General features: G+C 41.9%; 1 protein-coding gene across 8 annotated transcripts in view; it reads left to right on the plus strand.

The window, feature by feature from the left end:
• LOC108503005 (sodium channel protein type 5 subunit alpha-like) overlaps nucleotides 1-26,689 on the plus strand; it is a 224,290-nt gene that overhangs the window by 82,361 nt on the left and 115,240 nt on the right. For 7 of the 8 annotated variants that reach the window (XM_017826522.1, XM_017826524.1, XM_017826525.1 and 4 more), the window contains 4 exons: nucleotides 10,938-11,079; nucleotides 12,755-12,952; nucleotides 16,914-17,087; nucleotides 19,493-19,894. In XM_017826522.1, coding sequence (XP_017682011.1) covers nucleotides 10,938-11,079; nucleotides 12,755-12,952; nucleotides 16,914-17,087; nucleotides 19,493-19,894 — 916 coding nt within the window. The remainder of the gene's footprint in view (nucleotides 1-10,937; nucleotides 11,080-12,754; nucleotides 12,953-16,913; nucleotides 17,088-19,492; nucleotides 19,895-26,689) is intronic. The other variant, XM_017826526.1, reaches the window with a different exon arrangement.

Here is a 26,689-nt window from a genome sequence, read left to right on the forward strand (position 1 = left end):
TTGGTTTTCTCTCACCTTTCAGTGATCAAAGCCAAGTGCATTTGACAGTAAAACAAAATCCACATGTGTGGGACCTTCTGGGACAGGTTGTACCACAGGATCAGGGGAGGGGAGCTGAGAGGAAGTAGATGCATCATTTTGTGGTTCCCTCATTTGTTAGTAATGAAATTAATGACAAGTGAGGATGCTTGAGAACCCTTCGAGGCATCAGTAAGGTGTGCTGAGGAAAGACAGCTGGTAAGGCCTGACTGTTCATAGCACTTGTGGAGCTTGCTTCTGCTCCCAGTTTGGAGCTTAAATTCATTAGCCTCTGGGGCGAACCGAGGACTCAAAGGAACCACGGGGAAGGGCGGTGTCATGTGTGCACTCCTGGAAGGATTTGTTTTTAGAGTGAGTGATATCTGTGTTGTGGCCAGGATATTAAATCTCAAGGTAATTGACAAAGCCATTTTAGTGCATTTTTAAAAGCATGTTAATGACACACTGAGGTTTGGCTGATTGCTGTTATTATAGAAGAGTAAGAAAAAAAATACCTAAATGAATCTGCTATGGCAATTATTAGGTGATGAGACTCAGATGGCCTAATGTAAGAGCATGCAGTGATGGAGACTGCAACCTGAGCTGGAGTAGCAAGCCAAAATCAGCAGGGAAAGGATCATCAGTGGATTCTATATCACAGACAACCTAATTATGTCTAAGGTGGGGGCTTTATTACATTACTAGGAAGGACTGTTTTCTGAACAAGCACCCAAGCTGCCAATAAAGCAGGGGGTAATGGATCTAGCTAATATTGATTCTGGTTCAGAAGGGATTTGAATAGATGTATGTCACTCAGCAGCAGAAAACATATCTCTAGTACTTGATCTGGCAGATGCAAGAAAAAACCGTTTATTTACATTCTTATAAATGCTCAAGCAACCTCAAGAAGTTTTTTTTACTTTAAAAAACCATGCTGCAAAGACCTGGTAGGAATGTTGGGGAGATGGCATATTTCTCAGGTACACAAAGGCTAATCTGTCTGTGGGGTTTCCCATTTGATGCCTCTTCTTGATTCCTGAATTTTGATTTTTTTTATTTAATCAAATAGAACTTTTGTGTTGCTTTTCATTTTGTTTGTCCAGCTGCGTTTTCCCCCTTGATGTAGTGCAAGAATTTCCTTTGCACTTAGAAGGAACAGTGTAAAATGGAAATAAGAAGTGATGTCTGGAGAAAAGAGAAAATCAAATGATTGTGATCAAAGGTGTTGTTTGGCTCAAAGTGAGTGCTGCTGACATGTGCTTGGTGTTTCACAAGTACATTCAGAGAACTATGTTAATGGAAAAATCCTCTGCTCTGAGATGTGTGTCACAGATTGGTCAGACACTGGAAGCAGTGCTAACAGCAATGCTCTCTTAGCAAAAAAAGAAGTAAGAATTGTAGTGTATTTGCAGAATTGTTCATGTTTCTGGATGTGTTTTGATGTTAAATTTGGTTGTTCTTTTGGATGTGATTGCACTGGGATATACCCAAGGTGTTTCTCTTTGCAATTTCAACTTCTTTTATTTGCTTCATTTAAAATAAATGGAGAAAGCTCAGATAGTCTGATTTTCAAAGGGATTACAACTCTGTAAATTTGCTTTTCAATTTAATTCCCAGTATATAGCTTATCCAATTTTAAATACCTTGTTTTAGCTCCAAGGGAGGTCCAGTAAAGAGCTGGTACAATGATCAAATATTTGGAAGATCTTAGCCAGGAGCAGAAGGTGGAAACTGCTCTATCCTTAGTGAAATCCAGTCTTAGCATCGAGTAGACCGTGATTTGCAAAGGCTACAGAACAGCAGGTGACAGCAGGCACCACCACACACTGACTCTAATCAGGCGTATGGGCCTTTTCCAGTGGCCTTTTGCCACTGCCCTACTGTGTGGAATTGCCACGTATTCACAGATGAGTACTCATGGTGATAGTGCCAAAGGGAAGACCTGGGAAAGGAAAGGTGATGCTTTAGAGTGTGCTCAGGAACCTATAGCAAGGACAAAGCCTGGCACTCAGTGCCTGGCCCAGGGCAATGGGACATGGGCGAAGTGAGGGAGCCTCCAAGGGCTCTCAGAAGGAGAGAAGGTGGTCCCACCTTCAGATCCGACAAAGTACCAGCAATTCCTCTACCAAGCATCACCCTGTTGCCATCACCAGACCAGATCCCCAGTGGGTGGGCTGTGGGAACTGATCTGTGTCAGGCTGCACCAACCTGGTTGTGTTGCCCTTGCAATTATGACTTGTCCTTCCTGACTAGTAACCATTCACTTTGATGAGATAACCAGTACTGCAGAGTCCACTGCTTCCCTGCAGAGTAAAGACCTGTGGGGGCTGCAGCAGCTTGGAATTATGTGTCTGTGAGAAAGGAAGATACATTTCAGCTCTAAAGCATTTCCACTTTTATCCTGTTGAATTTTCGCAGGGACGTTTTTCTGCTGTGCTTAGGCTGCTGTTTTTATTTCCCCTTCTGCCTGAAGGTTCGGTTGAGCAACAGAAACAGCAAGGAAATTTGTCCATTATGAGAAAGAGACAAGATGCTGTCAATGTACAAACTAAAGAAGCAGATACAAAAGAGAAACTTATATTTGTTCTTTTCACTTTTTTCACTTGCAACTACAACATGGAGCTGGATTTTCAGAAAAGTGTACATGTTTTAAATCTGTTGTGTCCCCTTTGGATCTCAAGGTCAGACTTGAGATATTGCTTAATATTTTATTTTCCCTTACACATAGTATGTCCTGTGTATTCAGCTCATGGGCAGGAATAGTCTACAAGATCATACTGACAATGGAAGCACATTTGCATCGTGTCTGTACTGATATTACCAAAAAGACTAGTGAACAGGAAGGAAAAGCAGGCAGTAAAGCTACTTCAGGAACAACAAGAAAGCACCTTTGGCAACTGCATCCTAGTAACTGTTGCTATAGAAACTTTAGCTACCTTTATTCTCACTATGACCTTGATTTTTCTTAACAGGATACATTAAAATAATGTACACTGTGGGGCAAGATTCTCTGTGATTTGGTAAATTCTGTCACTGAGCTTATCGCATATAAGGGATGAAGGAATGACCATGTGGTGTAGTGCTCCTCAAAGTTTTTGTGTCAGTCCTAACTCTTTCTAAGATATTATCAGAAAAAAAGATTGTTTTCTTTTGTGTTGTCGCATTTTACTGAGGTAATTAATACCAGCACATAAAACTGCATCAGATGCCTGTTTTCTTAGTCTCCATGAGTACCAAAAGCAGTGTTTTTGTGGTAGGTTCTCCACATCACCTCACTGCCAGCATGCTCCCACAGTGATGCAGCACTTTTACCTCTCTGAGCTGTAGTGACATTCCTTTGCCTTTATACATCTCCATGCAGTGACTTAAAGTCCCTTGCAAAGGCTTATCACACCCCTCAAGGGTAGAGAAGAAGCATGCTATGTACTGAGGAGCAGCATTGCTACCAAATACTTCCACCACTGCTACTGCAGCTCTCACCCAGACCTTGGCAGGCAGAGAGACTGGAAGAATATGGTATATGCACCAGAACATGTTAAACAACATCCAGTAACCCAGCCCCAACTGCTCTGGAAACTGGGGAGCTGCACCAGGAATAGTGCACCCAGTTGATTGTTATCCTGCTGCTGGCAATCAGGAGCCTTGTAGTCCTGAGTTGCCTGAACTTAAATCTGTATTATTATTACTGTTGTTGTTGTTGTTGTTGTTATTACTTCTTTTCTTAATATAAGAAGGCCCCAGATTCAGGCACGTGTTTGGATACTGGGCAAGTAGGGTGAGAAGAGCCCCCTTGGCTTGGAAGTTTGATATTTTGGAGTGGGGTGAAGAGGGTGCTCAGGTATCTTAGTTGCATGTATACACTCCTGGGGAGCAACAAGAATGGGTAAGGTCAGGAGAAATGTCTGGTTGCAAGTTACCTTGGGACTAGCCAACTTTATCAGGAAGGTCTGCCAGTGTTTAACTTGCTGCATGAGTGGATCCATCACAAGAAACGGGATATTGGGAGTTTTGGTGTGCTCCTAGTGGGATTGGGGTGTTCACAACCCTCACGAAATGCAGTCTGATTGGGGTACAGCTGGCTGACAGATGGGAGAGGCTATAAAGGTTGCTTGAGTGAGAAGGGGAACACCATTTCCAAATGTGTCCTCTTCAAATGTCACCAAAGCAAGGGTATTTTGGAAAGAATTTAGTGTGTAACCACTAGAGATAAAAACATAATTTTGCTCCAGATTATCAAGCGACTTTAGTGAATTTATTTCAAACCTTCAGGCTATACAGCACACCTTAAATGAATTTAACTAGATCCTGAAGTAAATCACACAAACTTTTCCAACTCTGTGTTGGTTACAGCAGAAGCAGAATGAGGAAGGTTTGCCCATGGTGAGAAAGCCTCTCACTTGAGTATGTAAACAAACAGAAAGCAATTGTGACACCTCAAAGGTGCTGCAGGGGCCATGGACATAACTTGAGGTATTATACAGGTTTAGGGACAATAATTACAGTCCCCACTCTTAGGGATCAGTGGTGTATTTGAAAGATCATGTCTCTGGACAAACAGCCGCAGTAGGGATTAAATCCAAATCCACTCAATTCTTAAGAAGGGGTAATATTACCTCTTAGTCAAAGCTGTAATAAGCTCATCAGCCACATGAGAGAAGCAGACTTACTAGAGGCTACAGTCTTCATTAAGCAGTAATCTACTATTATGTTTATGATGATAAATTATTGCCCTACATTTTGTTTGATGGGTTACACAGAAGATCCGGTGTCTGGCCACTGGATTGAGTCAGAAGAAATGAGAGCTTGTTTGCCTTGCTGCAGCATGAGGTCTAAAAAAGCCACATTGCAGCAGAGGGAGTTCTTCCTCTCCCTGCCTGCGTGCCTGCGTGGAGGGGGTTGATGTTGCAGGCTGGAACCACTGGTTTTCCATCTGCATGAGCAAGTAGCCAGTGGGGGAGGCTGAAACTTTTCCTGGACGCAAATCAGCAGCATGCACAGGTCAGTGGGTGCTCTGAGCCTGTGAGCAAGCCTGCTCACAGGCACCTCCTTCCCTTTTCTCTTCCAGTTTCAATTCCTGGTTGATGTTGCTCTTTATTCTGAGCTTTTCTTCTCTTCTTCGTCATCTCTTTTTTTTTTTTTTCCCCTTCAGCACTTAGTTGAATTTTCTTGCACTTCTGTCATTCCAGACAATTGGCACCCCTTCCCTTGCTTTTAAAAATGCCCTTCAAATTCTCTCTGACCTCTTAGATGCTTGGAATGAGAGCTGCTGGGGGCGCCTAGTCAAAACCTATCCATGCCGCTGCAAGTCAGATTTTGGCTTTTAGATGGTAATTAGTGGGGAATTGTAAGTCAGATTCTCTAACCATGATTAGTCTTTAATACAAAAGAAAGAGTAGGGGAAGGAGAGCAGCCTGTGACTTTAAGGCACACCAAGCACCCGCTGACAGCAATGACTTTGGCTGGGGTGCTGCTGCCTTTTGACCCCTTTCTCCTGCATTCTCAGTTCATCTTACTACATTCATTTCTGTAAATATTGTCCTGTTTCAGAGTGGGTAGTTTCATCTTGTCAGGTAGAAGCAAATGCCAGTCCAAGGATATTTGTCTGTTCCCCACAGCCACTGCACAGTATGCATTCCTTGTTTGGCCACTGCTCTCCTCCCTCAAAGCCAAGGGAACAGAGAAAACATGGAAAGTGCAGAGAAAAATAATCAAATCTGTGGCCTAAGGGAAATTAAAGCCTCTCTTTTGTGGCCTGAGGACTTTAGCAGGAAGAGGCAGGTTGAGGAAGACCCTACTGTGCACATCATGGAGGCCACGGGCATTATCTGTCCTTCAAAGCCTGCTGAGCTTTGAAACCCCATCATGGGGTTTCCATTTCCAACCACCACGTCCATTCCCCTGGAATTAGCCACGTGTCAAAGACATCAGCTGTAAATTTTTCAACATGATTTCTGCATTCTTAATCTGTGACCTAAGCGTGAACACTGAGGGGCCCTTATCAAAACACGGGTTTGTTTTTTCCTGCTTTTTGCTGTGTCTGTGGTATGTACTTTATCTCCCATTAGTGCTTCTTTAGTGAACAGTTTGGTGTAGCAAGCTGTAGTGTCCCTTTGTAACTGAAACCCAAGGGAAGTGCAGCCTTCCCCTCACAGAGGTCATAGCTGACATGAGCAGCAGCTTTGATGCTGACTCCTGGTAGCACATGGACAACACTCCCCATGTTTTCAGGATTTGAATGTTACAATCCAGTGCACAGTTGCTTTACGAATCTTCTTTTATTGCCTAACCCTGTTGGCCACTACAGCCAGGATCAGCAGGTTGCTTGGCTTGCCTAGATTAAACTCTTGAGACAGAGCATTTTGCAATTATGCCCCTCAGCTACAACTCTCTGCCATTCCCAGCCTGTGTTATTTAAACCAAGGCTGTTTCTTTTGTCCTTTAATTTCCTGTACCAATGCCAGCTTACAGTGGTGATTACAGCCTGATAGATAGATAGGTAGGCTGCTGCTTTTAACTTTTCTGAATCAATGACACTAATTTTATTGTGATCAATTGAATAGCATCCTGTGACGCTCCTGTGGAGGATGGTATATTTATGTAGCTTGTTGTTGCTGCCCATCCCTGTGCATCAGAGGAGAGTACAATCCTCTGAAATGCTTCCCTGAGGTGAAAGAAACTAAAAAGTTTGCTGAAAAATCCAAAGGGATAGGCTTAATATTCTACATCTAAGATAAATGTAGTAAAATCTTAAGACTCCTTAAAAAAATCCTCAGAGGAAATGGTGTCAGTTGCAGAATAATATTCTCACGTGAGAGCCTTACACCTCAATTTCTGTAGTGTTTTTCTGGGAAGCAGTATTTTGTTTTCCTCTCAGTGTTTTTAACACATTCCCATACCCTGTGGGTTATCGCTTCTGTTGGCTACAAAAGAGGGTGAGCATGAATGAGGAGTTGACAACTGGGATATTCTGTCTCAAGTGCCCAGTTGCCGTAAGAAGGATGTAAACTAACATCAACAGCATTTTTGAGCTGGGGTTCATGCTTTTTGTGCTGCAGCAGCTCGTTTGAATGCTCTTAAAACTGAACATAATATTAGAGAAGCATTTTGTCCTGGTTTCAGCTGGGATAGAGTTAATTTTCTTCCTAGTAGCTGGTACAGTGCTGTGTTTTGGATTTAGGATGAGAATGATGTTGATAACACACTGGTGTTTTCAGCTGTTGCTAAGTAGTGTTTCTACTAAGTGAAAGACTTTTCAGCTTCTCATGCTCTGCCAGGAGCAGAGAGGCTGGGGGGTGCACAAGAAGCTGGGAGGAGACACAGCCAGGACAGCTGACCCCAACTGGGCAAAGGGATATTCCATATCATAGGAAGTCATGCTCAGTATATAAACTGTGGGGAAAGCTGGCCAGGGGGGCACTCCTTGGGAATTGGCTGGGCGCTGATCAGCAAAAGGTGATTGTGCATCACTTGTATATTCTAATTGTTTTATTATTCTCATTATTATTATTATTATTACCATCTTTATTATTTTGTTCCTTTTCTGTCCTATTAAACTCTCTTTATGTCAACCCATGAGATTTCTCACTGTTACTCTTCCAGTTCTCTCCCCCATCCCACTGGGGCAGGATTGAGTGAGAAGCTGTGTGGGGCTTAGTCGCCATCTGGGGTTAAACCATGACGTGTACACTCACTGTGGAGTCAGACAGCTCTTTGCACACCAACAATCTACTGTGAGCGGAAAAGTCTTTTAAGACATGTAAAGACAGAATGAAAAAATGCTAATTGTATCATGAGCAGAAAATATTAATCTGAGCCACCATTGTTCACTTTCACAGTCAGAAGGATTGCATCTCCATGTCCTAGGGCTTTATAAACAGTTGTGCTAAAGTGCTTTGAGCAGTTGCTTGAATGTTCTTCTGCATCAAAACAGTTTCCCTAAAAAGCAACATTGGCATTGAACCTGAGTGACTTTGTAGCCTCTAATCTGTGCCAAGAGGTTCCTGTGAAAATACAACTGCAATGTTCATAATATCCACCTTCCTTCAGACTTTGCTGTTCAAAATGGTGAAGAAATTTTTAGAAGAAATTCTCTCTCTCGTTAATATTAATGGAAAAATTTCCATTTTGCCTAAGGTTTTAGGCAACTTATGCTAGACGAAGCCTAATTTCCAAATGACTGCCCTGCTTAGGTTTAGGTTCACCAGTAAAGTAACCACCATCAAGTTTCTCACAGCTGTATTCAGATGTTTTAGCCATTAATAATAATATTAAAATATGAGTGATGAGACCAGTTCAGTGGAGCCACTTGGGATTGGCCTTTTGTGGGAGACTAAGGAAAGGGCTGTCACCTCTGGACATGATCACTGAGCTTCCAGGCAAGCACAGCCTGTGAGTGAAATCCTTTTCTCATGGCAAAGAGAATGAACCTTACAAAAATTTTCATGTCCTGTATAGACACGATGTCTTAGCGCAAACAAGCAGGAAGGGTTTCCTTCTTGAGAGCCCAGAGAATCCATTTCCCAGAGCTCTTGAACAGTGTGAGCAGCACGTCATGGGCAATGAAGGCTGTTTTCAGCAGCAGATCAGAGGCAGAAATCTCATGTGTCTACAGCAGAGAGTGACAGCAAATGATGCCTTTGGGAGAGAGGAGATTTATTGAAAAGTCTGCCTCAAAAAAGGACATGGGTGTACAAGAGAGATTCAGTGTGCATCTGCATATTTTATGCAGAAAAAGCTGACATTTCTGCATTTTATTTTCTTCTAACTCAGTAATGTTACTGTAATTTTTATTCAAATGTAGCTTTTATTGGGAAACAATAGGTAGTCAACATAGGAAAGATCTAGAAGGAGGCATTTCCAGACTGGCAGGGAAAAAATTAGAATTGACTCTCTTTTTCTTTCTTTGTGAGATACAACTGTTATTATCTAAATTCTCAGCTGAGATAAGCTAACTTGGCTCTACCTAAGGTGACAGAATCACTTATTATACTCTCACTTGCGTGTTACATTTAATTCACTAAACATCAGCTGTTCATTTTTTATTGCTTATTCTGAAAACTGCTGTAAACAAGGATCTGCACACGCTTTGCAGTGCTTCAGCACTCCTTTTATCAGTATTAAAAGGAAATTTACTTTAAAATTTGTGCTCGACTACTGATGTTAAATTAAGATTATTAAAGTTTTGTTGAATGTCTAATATTTGTGGCAGACACCATAGATTTGTGTAACTTCAGAATCTATAGCAATGTATTCTCATCTCAACATGTAATACAAGGTTGCTATCCTGTGCTGTAAAAATTTTAAATTATATCAGGATCAAATTTGTATTTTTTAAAGAAAAAGAACACTAATTTTCACACTGAGACACACTTTGCTTTCTCAGGGATCCTTTTTTTTTTTTGGTGGCATTTTAAAAATTACTTTGTATTATTTGTGTTGCTGCTTTGCATTTAAAATTGTGACAATATTCTGCTTTGGTAAAAAATACCAGTGATCGAGAAGCTCTAGATGGTTTTGCCAGGAGAAAATAAAGGTAAAAGCTGTACACATTGGACACACTCTACATGACTGGTGACATGTATAAGATGGTTGGATATTACCATAATCACCCTACATGAAGGCAGTTTAGAAAACCTTGATTCCCCCATCCAACAGGAAGAACATCATGCCAGGACAGAGGGTATTGCTCTGGTCTCATGACGCTGCCTGGAAGTTGGTGCCTCTCAATGTCTCTGGTCTCTGACAAAGTGCTTCCACAATCCCTCTTGTTCCAGCCATCCCTATTTGTGTCAGCTGGAATTTTCACCAAATTGTACCAGGTTCATCTCTAGCTGAAGGATAAGGAGAACATACTGTACGTTCTGCTGAGATCTGCTTCTCCAGATAATTAGATGCTGCCCACCTAACGAATTCCCAAATACCACAGGGCTCCAGTACACTGGCAACACCCTTGATCCAATGATCACTTCTTAGGATACAGAAGTAATCCTTTGCATATTGCTCCATGTCTTCAGTTTCTGATGGGTCATATTTTGTGTTTGGAGAGCAGCTTGTTATATGCAAGAGGGGTGGGGTTTTGCAGGGCTGTGGGGGAGAGGATGACACATCGACCTGGGATCTCTTCTACCTTGTGTTTCACTTGGTGATGCAGTTCAGTACTTACACAGCATCACTGAGAGCAGTCTTTATCTCTTCTGGCATATGGGGCTAGAAAATTACTTGTAAAGAGCCTCCAAGGTTAATGAGAGCCAGTGAAATTCATGCTGTCTTCATGCAATTTAATACAGTAATCTGCAAGACACACAAGGAACGCTTTTTGCTGGCAGACATAGAAAAAATGTCATGACCCCAGACTGCGGTGGTGAGTGGAACAAAAGGGCTGGGTTTCTTAGATTAAAGATTTAATTCTTGCAGGGGGGTGAGCATAAGGTCAGACACAGTAAGCAATTGGGAAGGTGCTCAGATAGCACACACTGGTGTTTCCAGCCTGTGTCAGACTACATAACCAGAAAAGCAAGTTCACCATCACAGTACTACCTGCAACTGTAACAGGAGACACCAAGTATATGATTCTTAATTAGAAATAAGTGCCAAGAGAAACCATAGTTAAACACTTAACTCCTGCTTAGGTACCTAATTCCATTCTATTCCAAATATGTGAAGTGCTAGATGCTCATTTGTCATTGCAGTTTATATTATGGTTACAGTTTATCCTTTCCAAGGAAAAATAAGATTGCAAAGATCTTTGGTATTGAGAAGTAGCATCCACCTGTTCCCTGTGTTTTTATCCAGTGGAGGAATTTACCACCTGTGATCTGTGCTCTTAATCAAGGGCATTCTGTGCATTTCCCTGGAAATCAGTTTCTCCATGTTGAAGCCACCTAAGATGTATTTCATAGATTGTATTTCATGTTTTGCAGCTCGTGCCCTGAGGGGTATATATGTCTGAAGGCTGGGGAAAATCCTGACCATGGTTACACAAGCTTTGACACTTTTGGCTGGGCCTTTCTCTCTTTGTTCCGTCTTATGACTCAAGATTGTTGGGAGCGTCTTTACCAACAGGTATGATATTATTTTATTACTGTTAAAAATTATAAATAAATACACCATCTTTTACGGTGTAATTACGGTGTAATTACATTAATAATTAAAGACAAGACAGAATTGCTGGTTATTAAGTAAACTGTGCTCTTTGTGCGTGTTCTGGAGAAGGACCTTCAATTGTTACAATTAATTTATTTTCTTAAGAGTGATAATATCAAAAGACATTAGACTGCATGTTTGGGGAAGTTGGGGAAAAGTGGTACTGAGAGAAAGACACTTTGAATGACTAATTCACCCGAGTCTAAGTGAAGTTCACCTCTTGAGAAAGATCGCCACGTCACCACTTGATGATTTTTTTGATGGATGGTGTAACACAAACTAATCTTTTGAGTCCAGCTCAAAAAAGGGCTAGAAAAGCACCTGTGTGCTTGGCATAACTGGTTTTTCAAGGCACGGTAATGAACACAAATTCAGCAAATGGCAAGACTACCTGGTACACGTCAGTTCTCTCTGGTGCAAGCTCTTCATCACGGAGAGACAGAGGCACTAATGGGGTCAGAGTCAACCTACACTCATGTTGCAAGGTAGCCTGCGAGTATATACTCATTTTAGCACACATTTCCTGGAACGTATGCGAACTCTGAAGAACTAAATATCACAGTTTGGCACAGAATGACATACTCTGTCCATGTTGCCACTGAAGATTTACTGCCAGATCTCAAAATCGCCCAAACTGGAAAACGATCATAAGGAAATCAAGAGACAGTGCTGACAGAACTACTCTGAAAGTACTGAGATAGACATCGTTGAAGATTCTGGGGACTTCAGCTTCACACACAGCCAGTTATAGAATTTCACTTCAGGGAAATGTAAAACAATTAAAATGAAGATTCTTTAAACAACCGTATTCACTTGACACAGAGCTGCGTGTACAACTCTGGGAGACAGAAACTGTCAGGGCAAATAAGGATGAACATCTCTCCCTTTTATTATTTGACCTTATAATATCAAACAGTGTTTTCTATCAGTAATATCAAGTCACTGACCATGGGACATATCTGTTACATATAAGCTTGGCCTGTTCTCCTAAACTCCAGTTATCCTAATAAATATGGTGAAGAACTAGGGAATACAATCAATGGAGCCCAAGGTTTGGTTCCTCTTATCCTGAGGCAGATGTCTAAATAATGTTCAGATGAGTTGCACCCTAAAAATATGTTTTTCTCCTCACTAACTGCGAAGGACCCAGAGTGTAGGCATCTGAAGGGATACAACATGAGTCCCACTTGGATGGTTTCTAAACACTGGTCAAAAACAGATTGAGCTGTGTGTAGGAATTTTTCACTGCAACTGATTGTAAGATTATCTATTCTAAAAGAAAACCAGCAGAGATATTTGGTAAAGGACGGAAGCGTTCTTCTTTTAGAAATTAATTCACTGCAAGGCACATAATTTTTGACCAAGATATAAATATTTATCAGTGAGAAGATTATTTCCTTGGATGTGGTTGTCATTTCTCATCAAAGGGTTCCTGCTTGAGCTATTAACAAAGGCTAGATTCAATTATATTGTAAATCTAAGAGTTTTTAAAAAATGTATTTAAAAAATAATGTTTTTTCTTTTAAGAAAGCACTTTTTTCTTTTAAAAAGCATTGTAAACAAGTGATTAATGATTTTACTTCTGTGCTTACAGACTCTCAGATCTGCTGGGAAGATCTACATGCTTTTTTTTATGCTGGTCATCTTTCTGGGTTCATTTTATCTGGTCAACCTGATTCTGGCTGTTGTGGCCATGGCATATGAAGAGCAGAACCAAGCCACTATTGCTGAAACAGAAGAGAAGGAAAGAAAGTTTCGAGAAGCCATGGAGATGTTAAAGAAAGAGCAGGAGGTCAGTGAACTATGTGACATGATTAGCCTTGGGTAACTTGAGCAGATGGTAACTTGAGATTCACGTTCTCTTTATTTTACATTTATCTGATAACCAAAGTAAGAGTTTGCCTGAAAGCAGCTTAATGTTTATTGTACTGGACAGAGTTATTACTGTTTCTATGAAAGCAAAATGAGGGTTCTCCCTGTTAAGACTGAGGCCATTAAAGGCTTACATATCCAGAGTTGTACTGATTTAACTATACTATATATGCCAGCAGAGAAATTTATATTGGGTGGCATGTAAAATGTTTTAATGATGATGAAACTACATGGGCATTTGAGCATAAACCAGCTGTTTTGGTAGCTCAGCCATAGCACCAGATGAACCTTCTTCCACCACCACTTTAGCACAACTTCATTTCCTGACTCGTTCAACCTGCCAATTGTTTGATAATGAAAATAAAGATGTAGGATAACCTCTTTGAATTACCTACAATTTAATTCCTGAAAAAGTAAACAGGCAAAGCTTGAGGTTCAGCTTTGAAAATTATGCAGAGGGTGTGGATTTAATGTTATGTCGTAAGTTTAAACAAGCCAGGGAGGCCAAATGGTGGATGTAGCCTTATAGCCTTAATAACACTACTTAATTTTCATGTGGTTTGTGTAGGGTAGAAAGCCCTTATTAAACAGCGGAAGAGAACATTTTAGGTGCTGTGAACCAGAAGACAATAAGAAAATTAGTCTGAAATAACACGTAGCACTGTAGCACAGAGAAATAAAACCCTGATACACAATATAAACTAATATACATAATTTTCTTTTGAGTACATATGGTTTCAGGGCCTAATCCAAAGCCCATTTAAATCCTCAGAAAGAAAATAGAAAATGCAATTCTCTCTTGACAAAGTGCTACTAGAGGCTTATGCATCATTTAAGTCGTTTTAAATATCCTCTTTGATAGTTTAAGTAATAGGTAAATGCAATTTAGTCCATGTACAGGCACTTTGAACAGAATAACTCTCTGCCATAACCTAAGGGAGCAAACTGAGCTCCAACTCGTACTTATTTTATACAATTTTTCATGTGTTTTGAGTCCAGCTGAGCTCTTCCTCATAACAGTCAACTTTGGTAGCCCCAACTATAATTAAAGATATTTAAGAATTTCCTTTTGAAGGCTTTGATTTCAGTTAAGCCTGTATGTACACAAAAAAAGGAACATTAAGCCTCGAAAGTTGGAATGTGGCAAAAAAAAAGGTTTCTCCTGAAAACCTAAATTGTTCCCATTTGTTTATCTGGTTTATAATATAGTCTTTTCTTCAGCCAGCCATTTCTCATTTTTCCTGTGCCCTGTTCAGTACAAAGGGTGGACAGGGCATGACTCAAGAGCAGCTCTTTGCTTTCTCATCATTTGTTCTGTTGCCTTAGGCCACCTCGAGCAGACTTCCCAACTTAGGCAGTCAAAGCCTGCTTCGAAAAGGAAGTGACTAACATCATCAGAGGTTTTTCAGTGCCTCTTGTCACTGCTCAGACTCCATGTGCTTCAAAAATACTCACTTTTATTTGTAATACTCCTGCAATATTGTCCTCATTTTATGGAAAGGAAATTTAAGAGTAGAGTGATTTGGATTTGCCATGTTCACTAATGAAGTCTAGTAAATCTGCAAATCAGCTCTTGGCATCTCAAGTTAGACATTTTGAAGAAGAGGCTTAGGAAAGTGAATTGAGTGGCTGCACCATGGAGCTTTCAGGAGTCCTTCTCAGATGTCTCACCCCAGTCAAAGCTGCTCAGTTTTAGTCTTGTTCTCCAAACCTTGAGCAAGATCTTGGTTTTGACTTTCTTACTGTACTACTAAGTTCCTGCCTCAAGAACTATTTCTTGCATAATCCCCATGTCTTGGGCTCACGTGAACTAAGCTTTCCTCCCATCCTTCAGACACTATATGTCCTTGCCAGACGTGCCTGGTCCCACACACCTTTCCTGCTCCTTGAGCTGTTACAGTGGGTTATTTCTTGTAGTACCTGAGGGACAGGACATGGTCCAGGCACAGGAACCCAACCAGAAAGGGTGGATAGGCAGGACATGGGGACATCCTCAAGGCCAGGCTGGATGGAGGACTGAGTAAACTGGTCTAGTGGAATGTGTCCCTGCCTGTGGCAGAGTGTTGAACAAGATGATCTCTTAAGATCCCTTCCAACCCAAACAGAACTATGATTCTATGATCCTTCATTCCCTGAGGAATAATTCAGTCCGAATCCTTTTCCCAGTAACTGAGAGACGTGCACAGTGCAGAAGCAATTCCACCTAAGCAATAGGTAAGAAAATACTAAGAAACAGAAAATTAGCTTATTTTGCAGTATGAGTACAGCATGCTTAGTAGCACAACCTGCAATATTTTCTAGATCAGCAAAATATAACAGCAATCAGAAAGAAAAACCAAAACTCTTTAGACCAGCTTTTACACTGTACAGTATAAAGAGACTAGAAATATAATTGATAGACCTGCTTGGGGGCTATCAGTCAATTTATACAATTGGTTTAACACATTCCTAAATCTGAGCTTAACACTAAAAGACTTGCTGAATCTTTATGAAGAGGAAGCACTTCAGCATAGCAATTAAATTGACTCCAAAAAAAACCCCCAAAAAAACCAGCCTAGACCAGTGTCTGAACCCTCCTCCTCTCTGCTCTAAGCAGCCTTGCTTATGAAAGATATTTCCCACAGGAATTAAGTTTTGTTGTGCTCTCAGCTTGATAGAGCTACCGCTACTCCTTGAAATACATGATTGATTCTTTACACGGCTGTTAAGTGCCTTCACTTTCCTTGGACTGATGCCTGTGGGAGGAAGGGAGTATTTTGCAGCGGAGAGATGATTGCCTGTTTGATTCTAGTGGCTTACAGACAATAGCACTGAGGATTCATCCGTTCCTCCTGTTCTGGGCAACCTGGAGAGGCTTTTTTTAATAACTCACTCTCTTTAGGCATCTCAGCTGGGGGCTTTGCAAACGGGCTTGTCTCCAAACCTGACCCGGTGCTTTGTACTCAGAGCCCCCTCTGCCCGCTCCTCCCGCCTGCACCCTGGACGGGGACCCAGCGCGTTGGTGTGAGCTCTGGCTTTCTCCCTGCTCCTATCGATCCTTCCTCCGGGATGCTCCTTTGCTCCCAAGGCTGTGTCTTTGTGCGCTCAGGCTCTCGCACTCGGCTTCTGCCGGGTTTGTAGCGGTGGGTGTGTTACCACCCTCCTCCTGCAGCGGTCCGGACAGGCAGCCGGCACAGCTGCGGGAGCACAGGGCAAAGCAAAGTCCACCTTATCTCCAGTTAAGCCCATGGTTTTCTCTTTGCATCTCTGATCACAGCTGCCTGTGCTGCTGCTCCGGATAAGTGTTTACAGAAACGTGCCAGCCGAATTGCCTGCTGTGCCAAGCATCCCTCTGTGATAGTGGGGGGAAAAATCGCAGCTTGGATTTTTCCCTCCTGCCCAGCCCTCCCACTTCAAGGGGCAGAAGTCCCAGGGGGACTTTAATCAGAGGTTCCCCAGCTTGAGGGTTTTTTTTGCCTCACACTCCAGAGATGTGTGCACGTTGTAAACCTGCCCGTGTGTGCACACAGGCTGTTCCTTCACGGAGTGTCAAAGGGTCTCTTGTGTGAGCTCTACATAACCAACATTATTTTGTGCATGCATTCCTAATGCTCCACCACAGGATCCAGGAGGCAGACCTGCATGCGTGCATTTGTACTAGGAACCTGTCTCACTTGTTCTTTATTTTCCAGTGGCTAAATGTAGAGGTAAGAAACAGGTGAAGAATGGTTCCAGCCACGTGAGACAGTTTTATGATTAATGATCTCCTGAAACTTTTAACATATCTCCTATACAACCTGAAAATTTAAAATAAAAGATAATTGCTGAGGAGTGTAAGTAGTAATTTCTCACTGAAATCCTTAAATAATAATTTTTATACCTTCTGCCATCTTCTGATTTAGGCGCTCGCTGCTAAAGGAATTGATTCAATGTCACTTAGTTCATTGGAAATGTCACCCAAAAGTGGGAAAGAAAGAAGAAATAAGCGAAAGAAAAAGAAATCTTTGGGGACAGATGAGTATGTGGAAGACCAAAGGAATCCCAAGTGTGATTACGACGATGGTCAGAGGAGGATGGTAAGCCATGGTCTGAAACATCATTTATTCTACACTTTCCTGGACAGGCCAGGCTCTGAACAGGCAGTTAAAGCTGAAACCTTCAGAAGAATCAGATATTTAATATCATGACTGATATTAACACAGCAAATACTACAGACAGGCTGTGTTAGAACAGTGGAAGGATATGTATTGCCACTTTATTTTCAAAATTAATTAAAAATGCCCATTAAACATTTTCCCAAACTTTTTTTTCAATATTTTTTTATTTTTTTTTCTTTTGGCTTCAATATTGTCCACGGTCTGGTTTATTTTCTCACTTCAATTTCATTCATCTGATTATATTTATCCTATCCCTACTAGAGATGAAAAATTCTTAGAAGAAACCTGCAAAGCTTAAAAAGAAAAGAGAGGAGGAGAAAAAGAGGAAAGTTGTCTCTGAGGGCTTTTAAAATGCTGTACAAAGACATTATTAACATTTTTATATTCCTTTGCTAGTTGCCTTCAAGTCAAAACTTTGTGGCACTTGTTTCTACTTTCTATTGCAGGGAAGAAAAACAGTGAGACTGTTGTTAAATAGGGTTTTATGTAAATGTTCCTGACATGCATGAATATGAATCTGCACATGCTGTATGTATCAAATGATCATAAATAGCTCCAGATAATTTGTCTTTGTTTGACTGAGGGCAAAGTTTAAATGAGTTTGTTTTGTTTTTTGAATAGCCATGTAATGGGCTAAGTCTTTTTATATTGTTTTTTGTCAGTGAATTTAGGAATACTTGGCAGCCATAAAAAGCTCATAGAAAACATGTGAGTGATGTAAGTAAACGTGACCAATTAATGACTCCCCAGCTCACAAAATTTACCCAGAGCTGGATTTCTGTTAATGACATGCATTTTTTAAGCTAATATTTTCTGTTATTGTCTCATTGGTCGAGAGGGTCGCGTAACAAATTACACATTTGGTAAAGCTAGGACTGCACTTTTAGCTTCATTCTGGGTGGGGTTTCAAGACACCACGTGCCAGAATGACCATGGATTGGAGCTGTGCGTTGCCAGTTTTATTTCTTAGATTAATATTTCCTGTTTTCACTTTTCCCCCCTGGATGTCATATGCATGAGAAGCATGGGAGACACATTTCAAAGCTTATAGTAAATCTTCTCTGCAAGGCTGTGTCTGGCATGGTTGGAGGGAATAAGGCTGAGTCATCATTCAGATGCTATCTGAGCAGCTGGAAGTGTGTTGCCATCAGAAATCAGTCTCAACGACTGTGCCATCGAAACCCAGGCATGGATTTTTGACCAGTTAAAATTTGGTAGCAGTCAAAATGGGTTGTTTTTAGTTAGAAGGGGCCTGGGGTTTGTACTCCTACTTGTACCAGTGTCATTAAATGGCATCATTATGTAACTCAGTGGTGTAAGCTACAGCACAAAATTAAATCAGGCTTCATTTGGTTTGTCTGGTTTCTGGGTGCTGTGGTGATCTGACCTCTCTTCGTATGTACTTGTCTCATGGGAAAGTTCTGAAGAAGCTGAAAATTCTGTGCAGGCCATAAAATCAAAAATATATTCTGCCTAAAATCTCTTACTCAAATAATTTCCTCTTCAGATAAGCGGGAAGGGGATAGACTTGAATTCCTTACACATTTTCCGAACATCCTTTTTACTCTGCCAGATTTTAGGTGTGTTTAGTCCTTGGCTACATCTTGCTGGTGCTCTGGCAGAGTTGCAGTCTCACTAACTGACGTCAGAGTGGATCATCAAGGCTGATGTTTGAGTGAGGGAGACTGCTGTGTACTGAGGTTACCTATCCCTTAAGCAGCCATGTGCATTGAGATAATCATTTTACAAACTAATAAACCATATCCCTCTTCTTGCTCTTGGTTTGTTTAGTTTTTTTTTTCTTTTATCACCTTCTTCCGTCGTATTCTGATTCTTCTTCTTCCCTCTTCTTCTCATTTTCCCTGCAGTTCATTTCCTGCCCTATTTCTTTATCTCTTCTTCTCCCACTGCACTGTTCCTTCCCTAGCTGTTATGAAGATGTGTAATAATGCAGTAGATTGGAGCTGGATCCCCTTCCCTGCTCCTGTCTTCCACTCCTTGTGCTGCCTTCCCAGGTCCTTTGGCACTTATCATTTTGGGGAGAGTAGATGCAAAGGAAGTATCACTCCATGAGCTGAATGCCACCTTGACCCTTCCTATTTCAGTACCTCTTTAACTGTCAAGTATTAGAGAAATACCTGATGGTTAGGAATGACTGTTCAACCTCTTAACTTTGCGGAGGCTGAACATGTGTAATTAAGTCTTTCTCTGAAGCGTTTGATTTAAAATGGGACTTGCTGCTCTCCCCAGAACTTCCTCGCTCCTGAAAACATGTTGCAAAATGTTGTTTCTCTTTCCCCTTTCTCCTTTCTGGGGGTTTCTAGACTCTCCTTGGCATTAGTTATGGTCCCAGCGCAAACTTGGTGAAGCGCAGAACCAGCCACGGAAGCGTTTTCAGTTTCCGACTCCGTGGCAGAGACACTTGCTCCGAAACAGATTTTGCCGATGATGAGATCAGCATCGCTGGGGAAAATGAAAGCCACCGGGGCTCTCTCTTAATTCCAAGATCTGGGAGACGTCCAAGCGTGCAAAGTCAAGTGAGCCATAGTTCTCACCCTACTACTCCCAACTACACCCAGACGGGCAAAAGGAACAGCTCAGTGGATTGCAATGGTGTGGTTTCCCTGATAGGAGGAGGCATCGGGGCACTCAACCCAGACCCTACTTCTCCTGCAGGGTTACTGCTCCCCCCAGTTATTTTGGAAAAGCCTGGGACAGGCGACCTGGTGAGTACTTTATAACTTTTGTATATGATTTGCACTCTTGTTTCCTTCTAAATGTTGTTGGAGTTTGCTGTAATTTATTTATACAATATGGAGTCTACAGAGAGAAACCCAGGCCCACCATTCCAGGCAGGGTGGGAAGACAAGGGGCTCACTCACACAGTAATGTGTGTCTAGTGCCACATCAGAGTGGTTCATACCTTCTGGTGAGATTTACTCTTCAGAGCTGGCTGGAGGCAAATACCTAAATCTTGGGCTTGACATGAATTTTCTTTACTTGAAGGGACATTTTTAAAATTGGTTTCTTTTGACTTTTGAATAGCTGACGTTGTCTGGTGGATAGAAAATTATGTTTTTTAAATGGTTGGGTGTGTCTTACCATCTTGAGACCGCGTTTTCTCTCACTGGTTGCTCTCTGTTCGCATCTGACCTCTGGTCATCTGTCGGGCCACTTGTGGAGGGCTTTTTCTACAGTCCAAAGGTTGTTCCCAGAAGGGTTTAGCATCCAATTCAAATAACACCCAGGAAATATGAGCAGATGATCAACAGACTTCAGGCCTTTTGGAGATTGCCAGAATCCTTGTTACAAAGCACTACTGCTGGGAAGCATTTAATAGAACTGTGAACACAATCATAAAGACTGGTACCATTAGGAGACCCAAGAACAAATTCACTTGGAAAACCATGAGATGGTTTTTTTGGAAATAGCTACTACACAGGCAGAGTAATTTGGACAGGTTGCTAGTTTGAGATGGTGGGAATTTATCTCTTTTTATGTAGTCCACATTGAAGCTCATCACTCTTTAAACAGTCTTTAAAGCAGCGGAGGTCTCTACCATAGTCAGTATGTGCAAGATTTATTCCATCTTAGTGAACAAAAATGGATCAGAATAATCTCTCTCCCTGAAAGTGCCTCTTTCTGTTCACTTTAGCCACATGCCTTAAGTCAGGTGAGATAAAGCCCACTCAGAGTAACAAGGTGCCAAAAACAGGTTACACTGGTGGGGGAAAAAAAGCAAATGTGATTATAACATGTATTAGGCAAGGTATCTCCTAAAGAGAAAGGTGAGTGAGATGGATCCCAGCCGTGGTGTCAGATTATCAGTAAATTGGGAAGTAGCTTTTTTCTTTAGAGCCAAACAGCTTCTTTTCTTTCAAGCTTAGGACTGATGTTTTTTTCCTCACCTATCTGGGCATTCCCTGTAGTCCTGCAAATAGACTCTCACACCATACATGAGAGGAGGGGCCGTGCTGTGCGTGGGAAACTGGCTGGTGTGAGAATTATCTGTTACGTTGACAGTTTTGAGGCTGTTGCTGCTTTTTTGGATGTTCACACCTTAGTTCATTTAGGACTTTGGTAATCCCACTTTTATTCTCTGTGGACAAGGACGACCAGTCCTGAGACAAGTCTCTAGACAGCTGAGCAGCAGAAACACTCTTTGTAGATAAAGAAGTTTTATTGGATTTAGCTTGGTGCAAAAAAACCCAACCTGCTGTGTATTAAAGGAATTGGGGAAGAAAGTTTGTACATCTGTTTAAAAAAAAAAAAAATCTGAACCAAAGTCAAAAGACCTCAGTAGATGAGTAGAGGATGTCCCCCTTTTCTCTGTAAGGAAAGCAGCTCTGCAGGTTGCTGAGGCTGTCCCAGCTGTCAGAAAAAACTTAGCAAAGCATGAGAGCACTCAACCTTTCACAGAAAATATCAGTATTTTACGGGATTGGGTCCTGAGGTGACAGGGAGGCTTTAAGCTCTGCTGGCATTTATTCTCATGTGTCAGCTTCCTGCCTTTAAAAAAAAATTGGATGTTGGAAATGGAATGGCCCAGGTGGGTGAGCTCACTTGGCAGTTCCCTGGACACCTAGGAAATAACGCCCAGGCTCTATAGTAACAGAAGCTTATTCAGTGATGCAATGTGAAGGATGTTGTGTCTTCTGGAAAACAGGTTTGGTATCTGATATATCCAGAATATGTGAGCTGGAGTTAAAAGCTAATTGGCAAGAAGCCCATTGCTGTACAGATGTATTCACTACAGGAATCATAAGCGCTGGGCACAAACGTGCAGCCTCAGCTGTGGCACAGGCAAAAAGAAATAGCAAATCCAACACCTCAGTGTGCCTGGAGGTAAATCTGGGTGTTTCTGGACTTTGTGTTGGATTATTTTCACCTTTTTCATGGTAAAATTTGAAGTTGAATTTGTTCTCTCTTAGCAGGTCTGGCTTCTTTTTATATTTTCTCGATATGTTTGGGGAAGTAAAACAAAGACATTGCAGGGTGAAGTTGCAGTTACCTCATTAACCCCACCAACCCTTCTGCTGTTATTTATTTTGAATGAGAGTGAGCCCATGGTGAAAAAAGGACCCACTTGGGCTATCTGTTGTATCTTTCATGAACAAGAAATAAAGGTCCAGTCCATGAAAAGGCATCACTGTAATATGGGTCAAGCCCTGCTTGCAGCTTCCTGAGGTGTAAGTGTGGATTCAGTCATGCAAACACAATGTCTGGGTTGATGGAGCTGAAAAAACAGGATTTACAGCATTAGGTTTTGAGAATGCATTTGTTTAGGTCACTCTGTGATGCTCAGTAGTATCAGTCCAATTGTTGCTAAGTGGGGAGATCACTGAATTCTGGTTTGAGGAAAGCTCAGAAGAGCACTTCTGATTTAAAAGGCAGAGTAAACATTGAAGAAGGTCTGACCATCTCTGGTTTTAAGTTTCTGAACTTCAACCCTTAAGTAGACCATAGCTGTAGCAAATGATTTCAAAGTGGGCCTTCCTAAGGTTTCTCAGGGAAAGCACAGTCACCAGCCACTCTTAAGCATTTTAGCCTGACCAGTTTTAGCAATATTCAGCCTGAAGAGTTTACCCCAGGCAAAGTGTTTGGCACCACAATGCACAACTTCCATGTCTTTGTGTCATTGCAACTGCTGCCCCCTGTCACAGCCAAGGGCCATTTGCCCACAGGAGTGGCTGCAGGTGGCAGCTGAGCTGACATGAAAGCATCTGTGCAGCTTCTGCCCTCTCCTACAAGAGAGGTGGCTGCAGCAGGTTATCCCACTATTCAGGCTGGTGACTCACATGACTGGTGTCCTGACACTTGGCTGCAGAAGAGCAACTGAGCTAAGCAAAAGTTTGAAAGTGGCTCTTCATATGGCCCTGGCTGCCTGGCACAGATGGATGTGCGTTTCCATGAGAAACCAAGTGTGCTTGCACTTTCCATCTCCTTCCCCTAATCCCTAAATTCAGCTAGTGAAACAGGAGAAATTTCATATCATCTCAATGGATGGTGCTCAGGCCCATCAGTGCTGTCAGCAGGGGCAGTCTGACCGGTCAGCAGGTTTGCTGGCCATGGGTGGCACAGTCCGTTCAGAGTGGCATCTGCTCATGAAGTCTTCTGCATCAAAGTGGCTTCAAGTGCACAGCCTGAGCCAGAGGAGGGGCATCCTACCCTCTGCAGGGAACCCGTGCGTGTCTGCACACTTTTCTACACCCACTGGTGCTCCCTTGGCACAGAAGAGCACACGCAAGGAGTGGTGGCATCATTGCTGAGGAGCTGCCCTTGGCAGCACAGGGGGTTCACTGCAGTGCTCAAGACAGAGAGCCCACAGAGGTCACATGAAGAGCAAAGTGGTGCAATGTGAAGTGTGGTCTGCAAAAACCCTTCACAAAGGCAGCCCTGGGTCAGGCAGTCATCAGCTCGATGTGAAGAGTGACGGGTGTTCAAGTCTGAGGGGTGCTGGGAGCTTGTCCCAAGAAACCCATGGTTAAGTCCTAGTCACTGTCCTGGAATTCTCCAGTGTATCCTGCAGAAGACTCGGTCAGGGCTGCCCTGTTCTCCTACCAGCTTTATCCAAGTGGTCCAGCTGCTGATTTCATCAGACTTACCCCAGTGTAAATAAGACACGAGCAGACCTGGAGACTGTGCCTAAGTCCTAATTCTTTTTGGCTTGACCAGAGACTGAGGGGGTTGAAAAATGGTATGTTTTTTATGCTCATGCTGATTGCTGGGTGGGATTTTGGGCTATTACTTTATTTAGAGAAGGTCTATGCATTATGTAAGTGACTTCAGGGCACAATCCAACCAAAAGTTTCTGCACATTCCTGCAGTATTTATTTGTAGCTTTGTATTACTCTGTTGTGTCTTGGTGTCTCTTAGTTAGGAGGTTAGAATAACATCTCCCTTCACAAGGTATTGATATGCTTCAACAGAATTGGATTTAGTTAATGAGCTGTTACCTGGAGTTCAATTTATTCATGGGATCTGATGAGGTTAAATAAGATATCACTTATTGTTGTTAAGAACCTCTTGAGGGTTAATAAACACTCATGACAGCATCCCCTCTTGCCTCCTAAAGCCAGCTGGAGCCCTTCCTGTAACAGTGCAAGGAAATCATGAGTTTTTAGTTTAACCTGACTTTCCAATTATTCTGAAGTGGAAGAGAAATGGGCACAGGACTAAGGAGGTGTTGGTTTGTAAATAGGCTGTTAGCTGGTGGTCCCCACTGCTTTGCTCTTCCTGGGGTACCTGCTCACCAGAGCTTCCCATCAGTCCAGGAGCAGAGTGGGACAACCTGTGGCTTGGCTTTGGGATGGGCCACGAGGCCAAGGCTGGAGCCACGCAGTCTCCCTCTTGCAGATATAACCTTTCTTGAATTTCCTCTTGGTAACACTCATGTTTTTGTTTTTTTTAAGAAGCTAGAAATGCTGAGTAGTGCTAGATTGGCAGGAGTGAAAACTACTGGGGGGTGAGCCCTTGAGAGAGGTCAGGCTATTTATTGAGAGGCTGAACTAAAAATTTGGAAGTTTACCTTCGGAAAAACTTTTTTTGATGATTTTATTTTAAAAGGAAAAAAAAAAAAAGAAAAACAAAAGACCTTGGCTTTTGTTGCAGCTAAGCATAAAAGGCTTTTGCTGACCACATTGCTTTGAGGTTTTCTTGTTGACCCTAAAACCACCCCGAGGTAAAATTTCTTTTTTTCCCTTCTTGCTTTGCCACAGGACTGGTGAAAAGGGAAAATGTTAGCAGTTTCCATCTTCAGAAATAAAGGTCAACAAAACAAGTCATCCAAAAATCACTACCAATAAGTTATAGGGATGAAAGCTACCCAGCCCCCTGCCGCTGTCACAAAGAATTGTCACCATGACTCTAGCTACTGCTCATTTCAAACTTTGCTTTAGCACACCCTGAGTGTAAACCACTCAGATTCAGCACAAACATTTCAAGCTGCTCCAGTTTATCTCTTTAAATAACTAAGCATCCCCAAAATTAAATGGCTTCTTTTTAAAGTTGTGCTTTATCATGGTCACCTCCAATCTCATTAAATATTTGTGCTAGTGCCTTACAGAATCCATTGTTCGTGGTGTGGCCTGTTCACCTCTTTTTATGCTTGAAAAAAATTTTAAGTGTACGAGGAAAATTAAACCTGCCCCGGTTCCTAAATATGGTCTTTAAAAATGCTGCCATGTATAAGCCCATCTTCACATAATAGTTTTGACATAGCTCAGAACTGTAGGCAGTGAGAAGGAAACAATTCTGTTATGCATCCTCATTTACATATAAATTACTGAATAGTATATTTGTCCCTATAGAATTTAGCAAATCCAAAGGAGAAACATTTCTAGTCAATCAAGGAGCAACAAATAATCTTGTCCTGCTGGAGCTACCTATGTTTAACTCTATTGTGATTTCTCCTCTGGATCCTAAGGAGCCTCCTTGCGTAACTGTAGGGATTCCTGTTATTTCTGTTTAATTCCTATAGAAATATAAGTACAATGAGCAACTGTGCCTATGTATTTTCTCTCAGGGGTGATAATAGCCTTTATGTTGCCTGTTTGTCCAGTTCCTGGAACTGCTTTTTGTCTCAGAATGCAAAAACTACCAGTTCCTTGCGTGGCTATTAGCCATCTCTGTTCTAAAATAAATAGTAATAAAGAAACCTAAACCCCCCTCACATAGAACAAAAGCTCATAAACTTCTTTAAGTAACTTCAATAATTTTAAGCAATTCACCTGCATGGAAGCTTTCTTTCCTGGACAAATACTTCCCAGTAAGTGGCAAGGTGACTATGTGATAGGCTTGCTGCTCTATTGGGAAAGAGAACACAGGAGTATTCCTTGTCCCTGACGTTACCTGCCACACACTGTGTCCTGGCTCTAGGGATTAGATGACCCACTGCCAAGGGGCTGGCAGGGAACAGGGTCTTTGGGCTCTGCACACACTGCTGGGCGAGTGGGTGGCTGTCACATGTGGTACCCTTTGCCCTGAACGTGGGCCAGCAGCAAATTGCACCCCCTCACCTCTCCAGAGAGGGGAGAAGGAAGGAGCCATTCTCACTTCCTTCAGAAACACTCTTTTCACGTGAAGGATGGCACACTGCAAACAGTGCCCTCAACTCCAGAAGGACCTGTGAAGTCTCAGGGACCACTTCTAGGTGGCAGGATTGAGACTGCTGGGCTGGAAAGATAAATAGAGTGACTTGAAGAACTTGTGGAGTGGGGATTATAGCATAAAACCTAGGGGAAAAGTCAGTTCACTGCTAATTTTTTTAATGTAAGATGTGCCAAACCTGTTTGACTTGGACTTTTCATTTACCCTGGTTTAGCTGAATCAAAAAAAATAGGAAGAATGAATGCCTGAATGTTTTTACTTTGATTTTTTACCTCTTTACACGTGTGAGTAAAAGGTGGCTTTCAGGTAAAGGACTTCTGAGGATGGGATTGTCTGATGACATGTTACTGGTCACATAGGGTGGGAAGATAGTACGGTTTAAAAAGTTAGATAATCTAGAGGAATTTGACATT

This window comes from Lepidothrix coronata, unplaced genomic scaffold (genome assembly GCF_001604755.1).
Source record: "Lepidothrix coronata isolate B3197 unplaced genomic scaffold, Lepidothrix_coronata-1.0 Scaffold128, whole genome shotgun sequence".
In the NCBI taxonomy this organism is placed as follows: Eukaryota; Metazoa; Chordata; class Aves; order Passeriformes; family Pipridae; genus Lepidothrix; species Lepidothrix coronata.